Below are 19953 nucleotides of genomic sequence, written 5' to 3'. Positions count from 1 at the left end.
TTATTTCCATTTCCCTGATGGCTAGTGATCTTGAGCATTTTTTCATATGTTTGTTGGCCATTTGTTTTTCATTCTTTGAAAAAAGCCTGTTCATATCCTTTGCCTATTTCATGATTATTTTGTTGTTATTGAGTTTCTTGAGCTCTTTGTATATACTGGATACTAATCCTTTATCAGTTGCATAGTTTGGAAATATTTTCTCCCATTCTGTCAGTTGTCTCTTCACTTTGTGGGGTGTTTCCTTGGCATTGCAGACTTGTTAGCTTGATGTAATCCCATTTGCCCATTTTTACTTTTATTGCTTGTGCTTCTGAGGTCTTTTCCAAGAATCTTTGCGTATGCCAATGTCTTGAAGAATTTCCCTGATATTTTCCTAGAGTAATTTGTTGGTATCAGGTTATAAATTTTGATCCTTGATCCAATGTGAGTTGAATTTTGTATAAGCTGTAATATAGGGGTCTTGTTTCATATTTCTACATGCATAGATTCAATTTTCCTGGCATCATTTGTTGAAGACTATCCTTTCTCCAGGGATTGATTTTGTCAAAGATCAGCTGATAGACTGCATGCATTAATTTCTGGAGTTTGTCTTCTGTTCCATCAGTCTACATGTCTATTTTTGTGCCAGTACCTGGCTGTTTTGATTATAACTGCCCTGTATGTCTTGAAATCTGGTATTGTGATACCTCCAGCTTTGTTTTTGTTGTTTAAGATTTCTTTAGCTATGCAGGGTCTGTTATGTTTCCATATGAATTTTAGCATTGTTTTTTCTAGATCCAAGAAGAATGTCCTTGGTATTTTGATTGGGATTAACTGGGAATCTAAATTGCTTGGATAATATGGACATTTTGATGATATTAATTCTTCCAATTAAAAATCATGGAAGATTCTTTCATTTTTATGCGTCTTCCATTTCTTTCTCTAACGTTTTGTAATTTTCATTGTAGAGATCTTTCACATCCCTGGTTAAATTCATTCTAAAGTATTTAAATTTTTGTAGCTATTGTGAATGGGACTGATCTTACAAGTTCTTTCTCAGCCATAGCATTGTTTGTGTACACAAAATCTATTGATTTTTGTGTATTGATTTATGTCCTGTAACTTTACCAAACTCTCTTAGAAATTCCAGTACTCTCTTAGTGGAATCTTTTGGTTCCTCTCTATATAGGATCATGTCTTCTGCAAAGAGGGATAATTTGACTTCCTCCATTCTAATTTATATCCCTTTGATATTATTATTATTATTACTATTATTTTGCCTAATGGCTCTGGCTAAAACTTCAAGAACTATATTGAATACCAATGCTGAGAGTAGGCAGGCTTGTCTGTTTCCAGATCTTAGTGGAAATGCTTCCAACTTCTCATTCAATATGATCCTAGCTCTAGATTTGTCACACATTGTCATGTTGAGAGATGTTGCTTCTATGCCTAATTTGCTTGAGGTTTTTATCATGAAAGGATATTATATTTTATCAAATGTTTTCTCTGCATCTATTGAGATAATCATGGTTGCTGTTCTTCAATTTTTGATGTGATGTATCACATTTACTGATTTGCATATGTTGAACCATCTCTGCATATCAGGGATAAATCCCAATTGGTCTAGGTGAATGATCTTTCTGATGTGTTGTTGGATCCTGTTAGCTAGTATTTTGATGAATATTTTTGGGTCTGTGTTCATCAGGGATATTGGTGTGTAATTCTCTTTCTTTGTTGTATCTTTTTCTGGTTTTGGAATTAAGGTGACCCTGGCCTCATAGAAGGAGTTTGGAAGGATTCCTTCCCTTTCAATTGTTTTGAATAGTTTGAGAAGAAATGGAGTTAGTTCTTCTTTAAAAGTTTGGTAGAATTCAGTAGTGAAGCCATCTAGCCCTGGGCTTTTCTTTGTTGAGAGTATCTTTATTACTGATTCAATCTCTGTCTTGGTCATTGGTCTACTTGGGTTTTCTGTGTCTTCATGACTCAAATTTGGTAGATTTTATGTGTCCAGAAATCCATCCATTTCTTCTAGATTTTTCTATATGTTAGCATATAGCTGTTGGTAGTAATTCCTGATGGCTCTTTTTTATTTCTGTCCTATCTGTTAACAAATGTTAATAGAGTTAAAGGGAGACATAAGCTCCCATAAAATAATAATGGGAGACTTCAACACTGTGCTTTGTCTAATCAAGTAGACAAAAATCAACAAAGCAGCAACAGACCTAATCTGTACTATGGACTAAATGGACCTAATTGGTAGCTTTGGAACATTTCATCCCATAGCTGCAGACTACACATTCTTCTCATCAGTGCATGGAACTTTCTCTAGGACAGATGATATGCTAGGCCATAAAGCAAGTCTCAGCAAATTAAAAAAGCTTGGAACCATAGCATGTATCTTTTCTGACCACAGTGAAAAGCAGCTGGAAATCAACAACTTTAAAAGCTCTAGAAAATATGCAGACACATGGACCCCGAATAACATGATCCTGAATGAACAGTGGATTATAGAAGAAATCAGAAGGGAAACAAAAAATTCCTAGAAATGAATGAAGATGACAACACAACCTATCAACACTTACGGGAGATAGCAAAAGCAGTGTTAAGAGGAAAGTTTATAGGAATAAATTGGAAAGGCATCAAATAAATGATCTAACAGTGCATCTGAAGGACCTAGAAAAACAAGAACAAACCAAACCCAAAATTAGGAAGAGGGCAGAAGTAATTAAAATTAGAGAAGAAATAAACAAGATTGAAACAAAAACTATGAAATATGAGTGAAAAGAAGAGCTAGTTTTTTGAAAAAATGAACAAAATTGATACACCATGGCCCAACTAATCAAAAATTGGGGGTGGAGAAGAAGACCCAAATTAATAAAATCAGAGATGAAAAATGAGATGTTATAATGGATACCACAGAAATAAACATAGTAGTTTTAAAAATACATTGAATTTAAAGGGTCCAAATGAGCTCATATTAATGTGTTCTATTTGTGCCTTTCCTCTGTTTATAATAATTTGTCTTTAATTAAACAGATCGCTGAGCTGAGTGAAATATATTACATTGAAAATCTACCTATCCTTCGAATTCTGAATCTCCTAAGAAATCCAATTCAGGTGAGAGATCATTTAAGTCAAGGAAGGGGAGAAAAGGACTATCTTGTTTTTTTTTCTTCTTTAAGAAACTTTTGACAAAGAATACTAGGGGTCGGTGCCGCGGCTCACTAGGCTAATCCTCCTCATGCAGCGCCGGCACTCCGGGTTCTAGTCCCGGTTGGGGCGCCGGATTCTGTCCCGGTTGCCCCTCTTCCAGGCCAGCTCTCTGCTGTGGCCCGGGAGTGCAGTGGAGGATGGCCCAAGTGCTTGGGCCCTGCACCCGCATGGGAGACCAGAAGGAAGCACCTGGCTCCTGCCTTCGGATCAGCGCGGTGCACCAGCCGCGGCAGCCACTGGAGGGTGAACCAGTGGCAAAGGAAGACCTTTCTCTCTGTCTCTCTCACTGTCCACTCTGCCTGTCAAACACACACACACACACACACACTAGGAATATTAATAGTTTGTCTTAATTTGAAACAGAAGAGTCCAGTGTTGACCTGCTCTGCGTGGTCATTTCCAGCTCATCTCTGCTAGTACTAAAGATCATAGGGTGGAGATGAGATTGTAGAAGAGTGGGGTTTTTTGCATTAGAGATGTAAGACACCAGAAGCATCGAAAGATTATGGTTCCTATTTTATGCCAGGGAAAAGAAAATCTAAGATGAGATGCTTAAAGTAACTTGGATTTGATTTAGCCGTGAAATTGGCATGGTTGTAAAATAATTATAGGAGAAAATAATATACTTCCCAGGGGTTCTTGACCTCTGATTAGGGATCTGGAACTGGTTTTTCAGACTCCTCTACCCCCTGTATTCATAGATCCTTTTCCTGGCCACCTACTTCCCCTCCCTTCCTCCTTCCTTCTTTGTCCTTTATTCTATTTTTCTACCCATATCCTTCACTTAATGTTTTACAGACTCTGGGCTTAGTATGTGTCTCTGTGTACCTGTATTTTTGTGTCTTGATGACATGTCCAGACAGGCGAAAAAACAAAATTAAAAAAAAAAAAAAAACAAGTAAAGATTTAAAAATCAATACAGCTCTTGGTATGAAAGTGGCAGGCAATTTTTATTTATTTATTTTTTAAAAAATAGAGATATATAGACAAAAAGAAGGCTCCCATCCACTGTTTCACTCTTTGAAGGCCCACAAAGGCTGGAACAGGGCCAAAGTCAGGAGCCGCAGACTCAGTCCAGGTTATCCACACTACGTGAACCGTCACTTCTGCCTCCCAGAATCTGCATTGGCAGGGAGCTGAACTCCAGAGTCAGAGTTGAGCACTGAACCCAGGCACTACACTACGGGATGCAAATACTTAACTGCTGGGCCAAACACTTGCTTTGTGGTCATGCGATTTAAACCTATCTCTGAGAAAGTAATGAATGGGGCTTAAAGTGCTATCACCCCAGCTTCAGATCCATGAAGAGTGTGCACCGTGTTTTTTCCTTCAAAGAGATGTAGCTTCTTAATACAAAATTAATCGTTTCTAAAAGACAAATAATCCCGGTGTAGCAGATGGTAGGGAATAATAAGGAATTTGTTTTAAAAATCAGTATCAATGTTGTAAGGCAAATTAATAGTACAGATTAATACAGAATCACACAACTAAGTAATAACAAAATAATAATAAAGCTTCATTATTTGTAATAAGAAATTCTTTGGAGGGCAGAGTTTGAGTTACTGGCCATGGAATCTTGAATGGAATAGTTTACCTCTCTGAGGCTTAGTTGTTTTTCTCTTTAGAAATAAGGGTAATCCTACCTCTCTTGCTTATCTCGCAGAGAGATTAACAAGATCCACACAGGTGAAGAACTTTATAAGTTGCAGGGCACAGTCTGCCTGTGAGTTGTTACTATAAGGGAACTGATAAGCATGAAGATATAGAGACCCTGAGGGGATGTGGGAGTGACAGCGATAGTAGGTGAAGACCTAAGCTCAAGAAAACAGCTGTTAATGCTTGTTGATTTGGACAAAGGCAAGTGGTTGAATAGTGTTCTTGATATTTTGAATAGGAAAAATCTGAATATTGGCTCTTCGTAATTTTTACACTGCTACGATTAACAGAATTAGATCTAAAGAAGATTAAAGTGGAAGAAAAGGTATGGAATCATGTTATTTCTGTGTTTAAGAGTTAATATACTCAAAAGCTCACCCTGCTGCAGGACCAGTGAAGCAATCAGCAAGTCACATAATAATATGGAACTGCATTGTTTACTTAGGAAATGTTTTTCTTGTTCAGCTTCATCCTGCAAAGCTGAGCATAGGCACAGATGCCGTGAAAGGCCTGTGCTTTTCCAATGAAAAGTTTGGCAATGGAGCCGGCCACACGACTCAACAGGCTAATCCTCCGCCTTGTGGTGCCGGCACACCGGGTTCTAGAACCGGTCGGGGCACCGGATCCTGTCCCGGTTGCCCCTCTTCCAGGCCAGCTCTCTGCTGTGGCCCGGGAGTGCAGTGGAGGATGGCCCAAGAGCTTGGGCCCTGCACCCGCATGGGAGACCAGGAGAAGCACCTGGTTCCTGGTTTCAGATCAGCGCAATGCGCCGGCCGTAGCGCGCCGGCTGTGGCGGCCATTGAAGGGTGAACCAACGGCAAAAAGGAAGACCTTTCTCGCTCTCTCTCTCTCTCTCACTGTCCACTCTGCCTGTCCAAAAAAAAAAAACAAAAAAAAAGTTTGGCAATGGAGAAAGAAGCAACACTCTACTTACATGGGGGTACTTCAAAAAGTTTGTGGAAAAACAGAAAAAGAAGATTATTGTGTTGCAAAAAATTTTTGGAAATCCATGGGTAGTTTTTTCATAATGTGCATCTACCATGAACTCTTTGATTTCCCCTTGCATGGGCAGCAAAGAGTACCAGTTTGGGTAGCTATTCTGTTTGGTGAATGTATGATTCTATCTGTGTTATTTTAAAAACTCATATAACAATAAAAGGTGTGACATTGTCATTCTGTGGATAGTTGAAAGATACTCAAGTACATCACTACCCTGGTATTAAATCTCAGTTCTGCTCTTTAGAAAATAACCTACCTGGTCATACGATACCAGAGAACCAGCCCATGAACACTAACTAGCGCCTGCCCTGCTTCCATGGTTTGTAGTAGCTGTTTTGTTTTCCTTTAGTGGATGCTGACAGCTGAAATCTCTACTAATGAGGATTTTATACGCTGGGTGCAAATTTCAGATGGGAATGAAGGCAGGTATAAATATATGGAGAAGCACGTATTCCATCTCATAGTGCCGTCTGAAGTCTTAGCTAAAAACAGTTCCAGAAGCTGGTCTGTTGTTATACTCAACGGGACTTAGTAGATTCGTCTTCTCCTTTAACATTTTATGAACAGGCTACAATTTAAAACCATGTTATTAAGTAAAGATATGAGAGATAAGGATAATGTCTTTAGAGGAGTGGCAACATAGAGGGAAAGAGAACCATGCTGAAAGAGGAAGACGTTTTCATAAAATTTGAGATCACAGGACTAGTTCTTGATGAGATGGCGTGATGAATTAATTCCACGGCACCAGCTGCCTGGAATCTAGAACTGTGAATTGCTTTTCCTATTTCCACACTAAAGTTGGACTGATACTACATTAAAAGTCGTTATGAACTTCAGAGGCTCTGCTTTATTTCTGCCCTTTCCCCTCCCAAACCAGGAAGTATAAAGGAGGAGGGTGTCAAAGAACTCTGCTCAATAGTTTAAGATAATTCTTGCTACCCAGGTTTATGGAAAGTTAGAGTAGGAGTGTGAAGACTGAATACAAAATTTCACGGCACGTGTTAAATTATTTTGTATACCTTGTTGCGTATCTAGAATCTTTTAATAAAGAAAACCTAAGCCTTGTCTTTTTAGAGACAAAGCATTTTTCCTTTTACATTTCTAATTCTGGAAAAGGTTGCCGCAGTGAATAAATACGACCCTCCCCCTGAAGTGGTCGCAGCCCGGGATCACCTGACGCATGTTGTCAACAGCATGATGCACCCACAGAGGATCTTTGACAGGTATGATCTTCCACAGGGAGAAGTCAGAGTGGGCAAGCAAGACAGCCTCACCGTTTTCCCTAGCCCTCTCTTCTGTGACCCACTCATTCCCTGTAAATGTTGGGTTCTCAGCTTCTCCAAGGGAAGGGCGCAAGTCTTTCTTTGATGACTGCATTGTCTCAGCTGTGGCGTGCATGTACCTGAATGTACTGCTCACTCAGTGTTTTCCCAAGAACGATGGGTTGATTCATCCTCATTCCTTCACCTGGGCCCTTATAAGTTGGCTAGCCTGTCCCATACAATAGTGAAATCTTTAAAAAAAAAAAAAAAAAGCTTTTAAAGATTTATTTTTTACCTGAAAGGCAGAGCTACAGAGAGGTAGAGGCAGAGAGAGAGATCTTCCATCCACTGGTTCACTCCCCAATTGGCCACAACAGCTGGAGCTGGGCCGATCTGAAGCCAAGAACCAGGAGCTTCTTCCTGAACTCCCACGTGGGTGCAGGGGCCCAAGGACTTGGGCCATCTTCTACTGCTTTCCCAGGCCATAGCAGAGAGCTGGATGGGAAGTGGAGCAGGTGGGACTCGAACCAGTGCCCATATGGGATGCTGGCACTGCAGGTGGTGGCTTCACCTGCTACCCACAGCACCGGAAACTTTTCTTAGGAAAGAAACAGCTTTTAACCTCATTAACAGAAAATTGTGATCATTTATATCCATTGTAAATTTTTCCTTAGCTGTGAGTGAATGCTAAACACTTCTGTGAAGAGCCTTCTTGAATTCAGATTATTAGGGAGTTCCTAGAAGGAAGCCTGGCCTGCCTAAGGGAAACCTGAAATAGTCTTTTCCCTGTGTCGCAGAAGATTCACCCAGCCTGGATGAAGACATGAATAGAGTCTCTCACCTCTAAATTCGAAGACAGATTTATCACGGTTTCTCCATTTCTTTTTAAACAATCTGTTGGAGCAGATGGCCATTTATGCTATAAGTATATTACAGACGTTCTATCAATACCCAAAGGCACTTTAAAAATACTTGTAAAATCTCTTGGATATAAATGGCTTCTCTTCTTCATGTGGCATTTGCTTCTGTATTTCACATGGTTGGTTTCCCATAGAGAGAAAAAAAAATGTTTTATTTTACATCTCAGGACATGATTTTTACATGTAATTTAATAATGTAGACATTGACAGTTTTATATGTTTATGGGAGCCCTCTTGGTATAATGATTTATTCTTTATTTGCATGCATCTGGAAAAGCACATTTGATTTAAAAGAAGGGCATTTATATACTCACTGTATTTCTTTTCTAGTTTATGATATTGCTAGTTGCTTCATGCCTTAGGGTAAATTTATATAAAAATATGTGGCAAAGAAGCATGCAGGAGTGTTTGATAAAGATATACTTCTTGATTATCTCTGGCTGTCAGGCAAACAAGAACAAAGGTCAAGCAGGCCTGGATGTGCCAGGGTGGAGCCATGTTCATGGTTCAGTTCAGTAGCTAGCACGTAGGCCTGCCATTGGCCCTCCCACTCTGGGCTAGTACACAGCTCTCTGGAAACATGAGAAGTCAGACGCCCAGAGAGGAGCCCGGACTACTTGCCCTGGGGTTTGTGTGCTGCAAGACGGGGGGATCGCTGCTTCCTCTCCAGGCCTGGATGGGAAGAGGAGGCAGTATTACGATGACGGGGCCAAACTTTGGCTCTGGCTTCGAAGTTCTCGATAGCTTCTTTGCCGTCTGGTATGATGCAGTTCCCCAGGCGTGTCTTGTACATGTCCTGTTCCGAGTCTGGAATTCGCCATGTCTCCAGGAAGCCTCAGTTTCAGTGAGAAGCGGTATTTCCCAGTCCCAAGCTGGGCGCCAGGATGTGCAGCGCTACTGCATTATTCACTGTTTCTAGGCTTTTTAGAGGAAAGAGCTGAAAATACATTTACTTGCTTCCCTCCATCCATCCTGTCTTGTCTGTGAGTACCTATCAGCTGTATCTACCCAATCTGTCTCTGTCTCTCCAGTCTCATATGTCTAGATAGATCTATTTCTGACTCTCTGTAAGTAGATGGGTTAAATACTTCCTGAATTCATGTTGATACTTATTATAACTCAAGGCCAGTTAGGCTTTTGCTTAGCTTCTCACACCAAGAATCCTGGTTCTCCAGGGTACAGAGAAAGATGAAATAGAAGGTCTCTTAATTACTCATTTTAAAAATTCCATATTACATCACAATGATATGAAAATACCAATACTAGTACTATCATCAACATCGTTACTGAAAACATTAAATTTTTTGTGCCTTTGCAATGTCCATTCAATTACTCATTTTTTATGGTAGCAAAACATATTACATAGAATTGGCCACTTTAACCATTTTTAAGTTACAGTTCAGTGACATGAACCATATCCACAATGTTGTACAAGCACTAACCACCATCTCTTTCTAATGCATATTCACTGCCCCAAACAGAAACCACTAATTAAGCAGTAATGTCCTGATCTCCTCTTCTCCCAGTCCCTAATAGCCTCCAATCTGCTTTCTGCCTCTATACATTGGCCTAGTCTGTACATTTCATATGGATATTAATCACCCCATTTATTTTTTTTAAGATTTATTTATTTATTTATTTGAAAGTCAGAGTTACAGAGAGAGAGAGAGAGAGGTCTCCCATCCCATGATTCACTCCTCGATTGGCTGCAACAGAGAGAGAGAGAGAGAGAAAGAGAGAAAGTCTTCCATCCGATGGTTCACTCCCCAGTTGGCCGCAACTGCCAGAGCTGCGTCAATCCGAAGCCAGGAGCCAGGAGCCTCCTCCTAGTCTCCTACGCAGGTGTAGGGGCCCAATGACTTGGGCCATCTTCTACTGCTTTCTCAGGCCATAGCAGAGAGTTCTGTCAGAAGTGGAGCAGCTGGGTCTCGAACCAGGCTCATATGGGATGCCGGTGCTTCAGGCCGGGGTGTTAACCCGCTGTGCCACAGCGCCGGCCCCACACCCCATTTAAAAGTAGTAGACCCTGGGATGGGCACTGTGGCGCAGTGAGTAAAGCTACCGCCTGCAGTTCCAACTTCCCATATGGGCGCTGGTTCAGGTCCCAGCTGCTCCGCTTCCAATCCAGCTCTCTGCTATGGCCTGGAAAAGCAGTGGAAGATGGCCCAAGTCCTTGGGCCCCTGCACCTGTGTGGGAGACCCGGAGAAAGCTCCTGGCTCCTGGCTTCAGATCAGCCCCACTTCAACAGTTGCAACCATCTGGGGAGTGAACCAGTAGGTGGAAGACCTCTCTTCCTCTTTCTCTGCCTCTCCTTCTCTCTCTGTGTAACTCTGACTTTCAAGTAAATAAATCTTAAAAAAAAAGAAAAAGAAAAGAAAAGAAAAAGGAGTAGAGCAGACTTGTATTACCAGGCCATGTAGCCATCCTTCTTGTTCTGAGTCTTAGTTCTGTGAGTAGCTAACTACATATTTATTGCTCACTACAAATGCCTGTATTGCTGTCTCTTGAATAATTTTGGTTGTATGAAGCTTGTTTTCTAATAGATTCCTTAGGAAGGGCCAGTTCGTACACATCGATAATAATTGGTACCCATTATATTTGACAGCCATTTTTGCTTATAACGTAACATTCATAACTCACACATTTTTTTCTTGAATATGTTAAAGATGTGAGTCCATCTTATTTTGGCATAAAACATTGCTGTCAAAAAAAATCTCATGATGATTTCATCTTCTTTCCCTTATAAATCACATCGTCTTTTTCTGGTTGAACAAAAGATTTCCTTTTTTTCCCCTTAAGGTCTGGTAATTTCACTAGACTGTCTTCATACTGGTAGATCCAGGCTGATGGGTCAGGTATAAGGTGTGCCCTTTCAGTGTGTTGTTTTGTTTTATTCTTTTTAATTCAGGAAACATTTGACATTCTTTAATATATTTTCTGTTTCTTTGTGGTTTTCTTCTTCAGGAAGATCTCCCTTACCTTTTTTTATATTTGTCGCTTTCGTATAAATCCTTCTTTCTCTTTATTTAAGAATTATTTGGAGATAATTGCAGATTCACATGCAGTTTAAGAAATAATAGAGAAAAATGAAATACTTTTCACCAAGTTCCCTGCAGTGGTGACAACTTGCATGACTGCAGTGGACTATCAAAACCGGAAAGCAGAACTGGAAGCCCGCTCGCCTAACCGGATCTCACCGGTTTTGCATGTACTCTTGCATGTCTGTGATTCTGTTTACTTCTATGCAATTTCCTCATGTGTTGGGGGATCTGAGTGCCGCTGCAGTGAAGATAGAGGGCAGCCTCATCAGAAGGATCCATTGTGATACCTTAGAGCCACTGCTCCTCTCCCTCTCATTTTCCCTTACCCTCACAACTACTGATCATGCCCCATCTCTACAGTGTTGCCGTTTCAAGAATGCTATGTGAATAGAATCATACTAGGTCACCTATGGGACTGGCTGATTTTCCCAATCAGCATAATTCCCTGGAAATTCATCCACATTGTTGTTTGTAACAGTAGCTCCTTTTTTTTTTTGTTGTTGTTGTTGTTTTTTTTTTTTAATTGCTGAGTCTTAGTCCACGTTTGGATGTATCACAGTTAGTTTAATAGTTCACCTGTTGCAGGACTTATGGACTGATAGTAGTTTTTGGCTATCACACATAAAGTTGCCACGGGCATTCATGGATGAGTTTTTAATGTATGTGTAGTTTTTCCGCACAGTTCCTGGTGGCTGTTTCAGGGTTTCCTTGTTCTTAGCTTGTCAGATGCCTCCCTATTGCTTCCTTCTTCCTGCACAGACTCCGCCACCACGCAGACTTTGCAGCTTTATGGTTCGTGGAGATGGCTTTTTTACTTGATTTTTGTCATAGATGTTTTCTGTAGGCCTTTGCTCTCATATTTTTCTGTTTTTATGTGGGTATTCAGAAAATTTGAACAACTATGCTGTTTCATAGTTTTTGCAGAATCTTCATAGAATTGACATTTTCATCTTCACGGAATCCATACCTCTTGCATGTATATTTTTAAAATTATATTTCCTTCCATATTTCTATAATTTCTACCATGAATGGAGTCCAGACACATCAACTCAGCATATTGTAGATTTCATTAATTAGTAAATTAGTACTAAATTATGAAATGTTAAATTATATATAATAATTTGAAATAGTACACCGTTGCATATTTGTGAACTAATAAGTGATTGTTAATAAATTGATTATTTAGTCCGCCTCAGTTGATACACCAGCTCTCCTTTATGAGGTGTGACTGGGAGCATGTTAATTAACCTCTGAACTTCAGGTTCTCGGTCTGTTAAATGAGGATAACGACAGGACTCTTTCATTATCTTTCTGTGGTAATTAAAGAGGTAATATGTATAGAACTCCTCAAATAGTGCTTGGCACACAGCGATTGCTCTGGTAAGCTTTGGTTGTTACTGTTCAGTTTAGTTTGTTATCTGTGTTCTAATTCAGGAGGTACAGATGTTAAACTTTCGGCTCTCAGAGGACAGTCTTATTTCTTTCATGGATAAGTTCTGGAAGAAATGCATTACTCCAGCAATCAAGAATTATATTTTTATTGGAAATGTCTTATCAAAGTGAATTTACATGGGTTTTCATTTTCCTTTATTATATGTGTTTTGAATGTGGGTTTTAGTATAATGTAATCAACTTGTTTCTGAAAAGTAGTTTTCTCCTTCTGTAGCAAGTGCTAAGTTAACTATGCCTGCGACCTAGAGACTCTAGTGAGTGTGGTCAGTGTGCTGTGTCTCTGACTGGCATCAGGGACTGACCAGGGTCCTGTGTGTTGCAGCACTCTGCCCAGCCTGGACGCTCCTTACCCTATGTTGGTGTTAGCTGGTCCTCAAGCTTGTGGGAAACGAGAACTCGCCCACCGACTCTGCAGGCAGTTCAATACTTACTTCAGATACGGGTAAGTTTGCTCATGGGTTTGTGAGACTTGGAATTCTAAGTTGTTATAGATATGTTTTAGTAGTTGATTTCTATTAAAATCTCAGATATCACTAATTTCGGCTATTACTTTTAAGCAAGTTCAAAAATATATAAGACAACATAATGTGTAAGCTACATTTTAAGCAGAGCTGGAAATGGTGCATAAATTATGTTTAATAGATACTAAATAGGAAGAGAGCAATGTGGGAGAGTTAGTCATTGAGGATAAATTACTCGTAGTATTACATCAATGTGATTACCTCATCTTGGAATAAATGACCTGGATTCTTGATTTTCAGGCCATTCTAACTGATGTGGTAGAGATGTTTCTAAAGTATGTTCCCAATAACAGAAGAACTTAACAAGTAGCAAGGGAAAACAAAATATTTTGTCTTTTTTTTATTATTATTATTTGACAGGCAGAGTTAGACAATGAGAGAGAGAGAGAGAGAGAGGTCTTCCTTCCCTTGGTTCACCCCCCCAAATGGCTGCTATGGCCAGTGCATTGCGCCGATCCAAAGCCAGGAGCCAGGTGCTTCCTCCTGGTCTCCCAAGCGGGTGCAGGGGCCCAGGTACTTGGGCCACCCTCCACTGCCTTCCTAGGCCACAGCAGAGAGCTGGATTGGAAGAGGAGCAACTGGGACCAGAACTGGCGCCCATATGGGATGCCAGCGCTGCAGGTGGAGGATGAACCTAGTGTGCCACGGCGCTGGACCTATTTTGTCTTTTATGAAGCAGTGAACATTTAGCTGTGATCCCCCACACCCAATCGCAATAAGCCTGATGCATCCATACCATTATACACCTCTTCCATCAAAGGCTTGTTAGCTTCTCTGCCAGTTACTGTACTGTGAGATACACTGCATGTACATATTTTACATTGTAGTCCTCCAGATGTTTAACTTAAATCAGCACAAGTTCAAATCACTGTCCAGGGTTCTTAATGAAGAGTAATGGTGTTTGAGCATAGGGTCCTCTGTTGCCATATGGTCTGAGAGCCTGAGTCACAGTGTTGTGACGGTGACAGGCAGGGCCGTGCTCCAGAGAGAGCCTTCCCATCTCTGCGTGGAACACACGCCAGCAGCACTCGAGCTGCTCTGTGGCCACTCAGCGCTAATTCTTTTAAGGCTTGTTTCAGGAGAAGGGAAAGGTTTTCCATTCTTTTCCTTCAGGTTAGCATTGAGTACATTCAGAGTTTTCTGGAACAGATATTTTGCTGGGTGATTTTCTAGTGGCTTGGTTAAAATAGACCAAAGTATCTGAAAAGCTAGAGCCATCTAAAACAAAAATTTAAAAACAAACAAACAAATAAACAACTCCAGCTGGATTTACAGATTTGTCAGAGGTTTTGGGAATGAGATTTAGAATTGTCACTGTGGTCCCGTAAATAGGATTCCTCTTTGATTCCTTATGTATGGCAAAAAAAATTACTTTTCCTTTAGTGGTGTCTGTCAGTGAGCCGAGGGTGTGGTTACAAAGATGTATAGGAGGGCCAGATTATTTTGTAATCCTGTTAACAAAAAGTCCCTTCCCTTCAGCTGTCCATATTCAATGTAAATGCTATTGTCAGCAGACCTTTGTTTAGGTATTCAGAGTTACAGCCTATGTCTGGAAAACTCTAGGACACAAGGACTATGGAGTAATTTATTCATTCATCTATTTTAAATACCCTGAAGTAACAAAAATAAATTACGAGTTAACCTGAGAAGGAAGATTGTGGCGTGGTGTTCCCCTCCTTGAGGAAACTGAACCCGCTTTAAAGGAGAAGCTGAGAAGATGGAGGTGCTTCTCTCTGAAGGGAGGAGAGGCCTTGTCGAGCCAGTGCATCCGGAAGGCTTCCACAGCCGAGGCAGCTCATGTCAAGAGCCCTGGGTGATCACTGACGCCATACAGAAGAGTGTTCTTTGTTAAATAACAGCAAGAGTCGCTGTGCACCAATTCCCACACAGGACCTCTGTCCACAAAGACTTGTATTGTGAGATTTAACAGTAAATCTTGTTCTCAAGAATCACATGTAGTGTATTAAAAGGAGGATGTTAATCTAACTTCTAGTCATGTCTAAGAGTTCATAAATGGTGTATCATCCTTGGGTTCTTCTTGAAAGACAAGTAAGTTTCAAAAAGGGAAGAAGTGGGAGGAAGGAAGGGAAAAGAAGGGGGGAAAAGGGAACACACTTGCAGAAGCAGTAACAAAGAGCAGCCCTCATTTAGACCACTGAGGAACTGTTCTCTGTAGTTTTTTCACTCCATTCTTTCTCTTGTTTTTTTTTTTTTTTCTTTCTTTCTTTCTTTCTGTTTCCTTTTCTTTCTCAGACCAAACAGGAGAGGAGGGAAGTGGGAAGAATTGCTATGTTTCTAATGTTGTATTTATGAGATACATACAAACAAATTAAAAAATGCAAAAAATAAAAAAGAGAGAGCCAAGAGCTAGAGAGAGAAGGAGAGAAGGAGAGTGTGACAGGTGAGTATGGAAGGCCAGAGTGCAGCAGGAGTCTGTGTTGACTGTTGCACTAAACCTTTTATCAAACCAAGGCCACCTGTGGCGCCAAGGCTTTCTCTGTTCACATCTCTGATATCAATTATGTTGCAAATGATTGGCTGCCCAGTCCTTTTTATTTGTCTGTTATGCTATTACCAAGGCACGTTGGTAAGGATTTGTTGTTGGAAATGTTTATTGACTCATCATCAATTCTGTCCTCTTCTCCCACATGCTCACCTGGCTAGACTCTCTCAATCACTCATTTCCATTAATTCCCTATTTAGAGTTCATTAATTCCTTATTAGAATGCTTATCTATTATGCTTGTGATTCATTTATTTAATTTCTGTATCCCCTGCTTGCCTGTAAGCCTAACGAGAGTCAGTGTCATACCCGACTTTTTCTTTTCTTTCCTTCTTTTTTTAAAAAATGTCTTTATTTAGTTGAAAGGCAGAGGTGAAAGAGAGAGAAAGAGAGAGAGAGAGAGATCAATCTTTGTCAGCTGGTTCACTCCCCGAACAGCTACGATGGCCAAGGTTGGGCCAAGCTGAAGCCAGGAGACTCAAACTCCATCCAGTTCTCCCAAGTTATTGCAGGGCACCAAGCACTAGAGCCATCTTGCACTGCTTTCTCAGGTGCATTAGCAGGGACCTGGGTCAGAAGTGGAGCAGTGGCCAGCGCTGTGGCACAGTGGGTAACGTCCTAGCCTGAAGCGCCAGCATCCTATATGGGCGCTAGTTCGAGACCCGGCTGTTCCACTTCTAATCCAGCTCTCTGCTATGGCCTGGGAAAGCAGTAGAAGATGGCCCAAGTCCTTGGGCCCCTGCATCCGCATGGGAAGACCTAGAGGAAGCTCCTGGCTCTTGGCTTCAGATTGGCACAGCTCTGGCCATTGCAGCCAATCAGGGAGTGAACCAGCAGATGGAAGATCTCTCTCTCTCTCTCTCTCTCTCTCTCTCTCTCCCTCCCTCCCTCCCTCCCTTCTCTGCCTCTCCTCTCTCTGTGTAACTGTAACTTTCAAATAAATAAATAAATCTTAAAAAAAAAGAAGAAGAAGAAGAGGTGGAGGAGCTGGGACTTGAACTAGTGTCCCATAGGATTCAGGTGTTACAGGCGGTGGCTTAACCTGCTGTGCCACAACACCAGCCCCCATACTGGTCTTTTTCACCATAGAGTTCTCAGTGCCTACATATGACCAGGCACTTAATAGTATGTGATAAATACTTGTTAAATGATCCACTAAGTGATTGAGTAAGTCAAGAGATGGCTGTGTTACTGGTGTTGTGCATACCATTTAGTGGAATTGACTGTGGTAAGAACCTTGGGTGGTTTTCCCCAGCTTCTTCTAATGGATATACTCTTATGAAGAGATGAATGGGCACATTAATCTGTTCATTCTTTCAATAGATATTTATCGAGTTCCTCCCTTGTGCTAGTCATGAACATACAGTGGGAACAAGACTGGTGGCGTTCTTGCCTTAAGGAAATTTGTAATCTAGTGGAGACCTCAGACCTTAGGTAATCAGTGCCGTGTGAAGTTTGTATGGGGGCACAAGATGGCAAAGCAAAGTCCTAAAATTAGTTTCATGGTCTTACTTTGTTAGTACTGCCACTACTATTTTTCTCTTCTGGCTGGACTTTGTGGCCAGCGGAAAGCCACAACTAACCGCTACCCTGACCACTGCACACGCGTTCACCCACTGTCCTCACAGGCTCCCAGGCGTCATCCAGCCATTCCTTGTCCTCATGGAGGCAGAGATCAGTGCTTGCTCGATGGAAAATCTTTACAAGAGTTCTAGCAAGGCACGGATCTGAGACCGTGTTAGACGGCAAGGGGTGTAAGATAGCTAATAATCCCATCCTTTGAGAGAGTAAGGCGGTTTAACCATTGTACATAACAACTTTCTAGTGGAAACTAAAGAGAAAACCAGAGCACATCTTCAGGGGCAAGTCATTGCTCTCATTTAGATTTTCTTGTATTCATTATCCAATATAAGTTTTATTGATTTTTTTTTAAAGATTTATTTATTTACTTGAAAGGCAGATTTACAGAGAGGCAGAGGCAGGGAGAGAGGTCTTCTCTCCACTGGTTCACTCCCCAAATGGCCATAATGGCCAGAGCTGCACTGATCAAAGCCAGGAGCCAGGAGCTTCTTCTGGGTCTTCCAGGCAAGTGCAGGGGCCCAAGGACTTGGGCCATCTTCCACTGCTTTCCCAGGCCATGGCAGAGAGCTGGATCGGAAGTGGAGCAGCCAGGACTCGAACCATTGCCCATCTGGGATGCTGGCACAGCAGGTGGCAGCTTTACCCACTACACCACAGCGCTGGCCCCAGTTTTATTGATTTTTAAAAATGTTTTTAAATTTTGTATTTATTTTCATCTACTTGAAGGATTTTCCATTCACTAGTTCATTCCCCAAATGCCCACGGCAGCCAGGGCTAGGCTGTTCCAGGAGCCAGGAACTCCACTCAGGTTTCCCATGTGGGTGGCAGGGGTCCAAGTACTTGAACCATCTTCGGCTGCCTCCTGGGATGCATTAGCAGAAAGAGACATGAATACAGTCTCACTGAGTCTTAGGGCACTCACAAAGGCACTCTTCCCACCATTTGCTTGACTCTTTTCCTACTTATTTAATTTTCTCCAACTATTTTACTTCCTTTTTAAATTGTATTGACACAAGATCAAGACTTTTGATGAAATTTTCACATACCAAGTTGCATATCCAGATATGTTTAGTAAATGCAGGGGCTGGCACTGTGGTGCAGTAGATCAATCCTCCACCTGCGGCACCAGAATCCCATATGGGTGCTGGTTCGAGTCTCAGCTGTTCTATTTCCAATCCAGGTCTCTGCTATTGCCTGGGAAAGCAGTAGAAGATGGTCCAAGTGCTTAGGCCCCTGCACCCACGTGGGAGACCTGGAAGAAGATCCTGGCTCCTGGCTTTATTTATTTATTTATTTATTTGACAGGCAGAGTGCAGTGAGAGAGAGAGAGACAGAGAGAAAGGTCTTCCTTTGCCGTTGGTTCACCCCCTCAATGGCCGCTGCGGCCGGTGCACTGCGGCCGGCACACCGCACTGATCCATAGCCAGGACCCAGGTGCTTCTCCTGGTCTCCCTTGTGGATGCAGGGCCCAAGTACTTGGACCATCCTCCACTGCACTCCCGGGCCACAGCAGAAAGCTGGACTGGAAGAGGAGCAACCGGGACAGAATCCGGCGCCCCAACCGGGACTAGAACCTAGGGTGCCAGTGCTACAGGCAGAGGATTAGCCTATTGAGCCACAGCGCTGGTCATTGGCGCCTGGCTTTAAATTGGCTCAGCTCCAGCCATTGCAGCCAATTGGGGAATGAACCAGTATATGGGAGACATTTCTCTGTCTCTCCCTCTCACTGTCTGTAACTCTACCTATCAAATAAATAAAATCTTTTTTAAAAGATTTATTTATTTATTTGAAAGAGTTATACAGAGAAAGAAGGAGAGGCAGAGAGAGAGAGAGAGAGAGAGGCCTTCCATCTGCTGGTTCACTCCCCAGTTGGCCACAACAGCCAGAGCTGAGCCAATCCAAAGCCAGGAGCCAGGAGTTCTTCTGGGTCTCCCATGTGGGTGCCAGGGCCCAAGACCTTGGGCCATCTTCTACTGCTTTCCCAAGCCATAGCAGAGACTGGGATCAGATGCTGGCACTGCAGGTAGTGGCTTTAAGAAAGAAAGAGAGAGAGAGGGAGGGAGGAAGGAAAGAAGGGAGGGAGGGAGGGAGGGAGGAAGAGAGAGAGGAAGGGAGGAAGGAAGAGAGAAAGAAAGAGGAAAGGAAAGAAGGAGGAAAGGAGGGAGGGAGGGAGGAAGGAAGAGAGAGAGGGAAAGAAAGGAAAGGAAAGAAGGAGGGAGGGAGGGAGGGAGGGAGAGAGGGAGGGAGGGAGGAAGGAAGGAAGGAAGAAAGGAAATACGAACACAATCCAGGGGCGGGCATTTGGTGCAGCAGTTAATATAGTGTTTGGGATGGCCATATCCCTGTTGGAGTGCTTGGGTTAAAGTCCTAGCTCCACTTCCTTTTCAGCTTCCTGCTAGTGCTCACTCTGGGAGGCAACCGTGATGGCTCAAGCAGTTGGGTCCCTGCCACCCTAGTGGAAGACTCTGAATTCTGGACTCCTGGCTTTGGGCTGGCCCAGCCCTGACTGTTGCAGTCATTTGAGAATTGAACCAGTATGTGGAAGATGTCTCTATGTCTCTCTGCCTTTCAAATAAAATTAATTAATTAATTTAAGGAATTCATAATTCAGTCATACAGCAAATGTTAGTATGGCTGAGAGATTTTACCCTAGTTGTAGGTTTTGATTTTTGCTTTTAGAAATCATTTGGGTGTTGTTTCTTTACTTGTCTTAGGTGTTTGGCCTGGAAATACACATTTACCACCTTCAAATCCTCCCCATTTATTTCCAGTTTTATATTATTGCAGAAATCAGTGACTTTCTGAAAAAGTGCTAAGTAATGAAGG

At 41.9% G+C, this 19953-nt stretch overlaps 1 protein-coding gene across 1 annotated transcript in view; it reads left to right on the top strand.

Annotated features, from left to right (window-relative positions):
* The window catches only part of LRGUK (leucine rich repeats and guanylate kinase domain containing), a 133791-nt gene that overhangs the window by 46983 nt on the left and 66855 nt on the right, over positions 1-19953 (top strand). Inside the window, exons 8-11 of the mRNA XM_062195156.1 lie at positions 3016-3096; positions 5087-5173; positions 6964-7070; positions 12846-12965. Coding sequence (XP_062051140.1) covers positions 3016-3096; positions 5087-5173; positions 6964-7070; positions 12846-12965 — 395 coding nt within the window. The remainder of the gene's footprint in view (positions 1-3015; positions 3097-5086; positions 5174-6963; positions 7071-12845; positions 12966-19953) is intronic.

The sequence above is a fragment of the Lepus europaeus genome, chromosome 1 (assembly GCF_033115175.1).
Source record: "Lepus europaeus isolate LE1 chromosome 1, mLepTim1.pri, whole genome shotgun sequence".
Taxonomy (NCBI): Eukaryota; Metazoa; Chordata; class Mammalia; order Lagomorpha; family Leporidae; genus Lepus; species Lepus europaeus.
The sequence above is the reverse complement of the archived record's forward strand: the minus strand, read 5'-3'. Positions and strand labels throughout refer to the sequence as shown.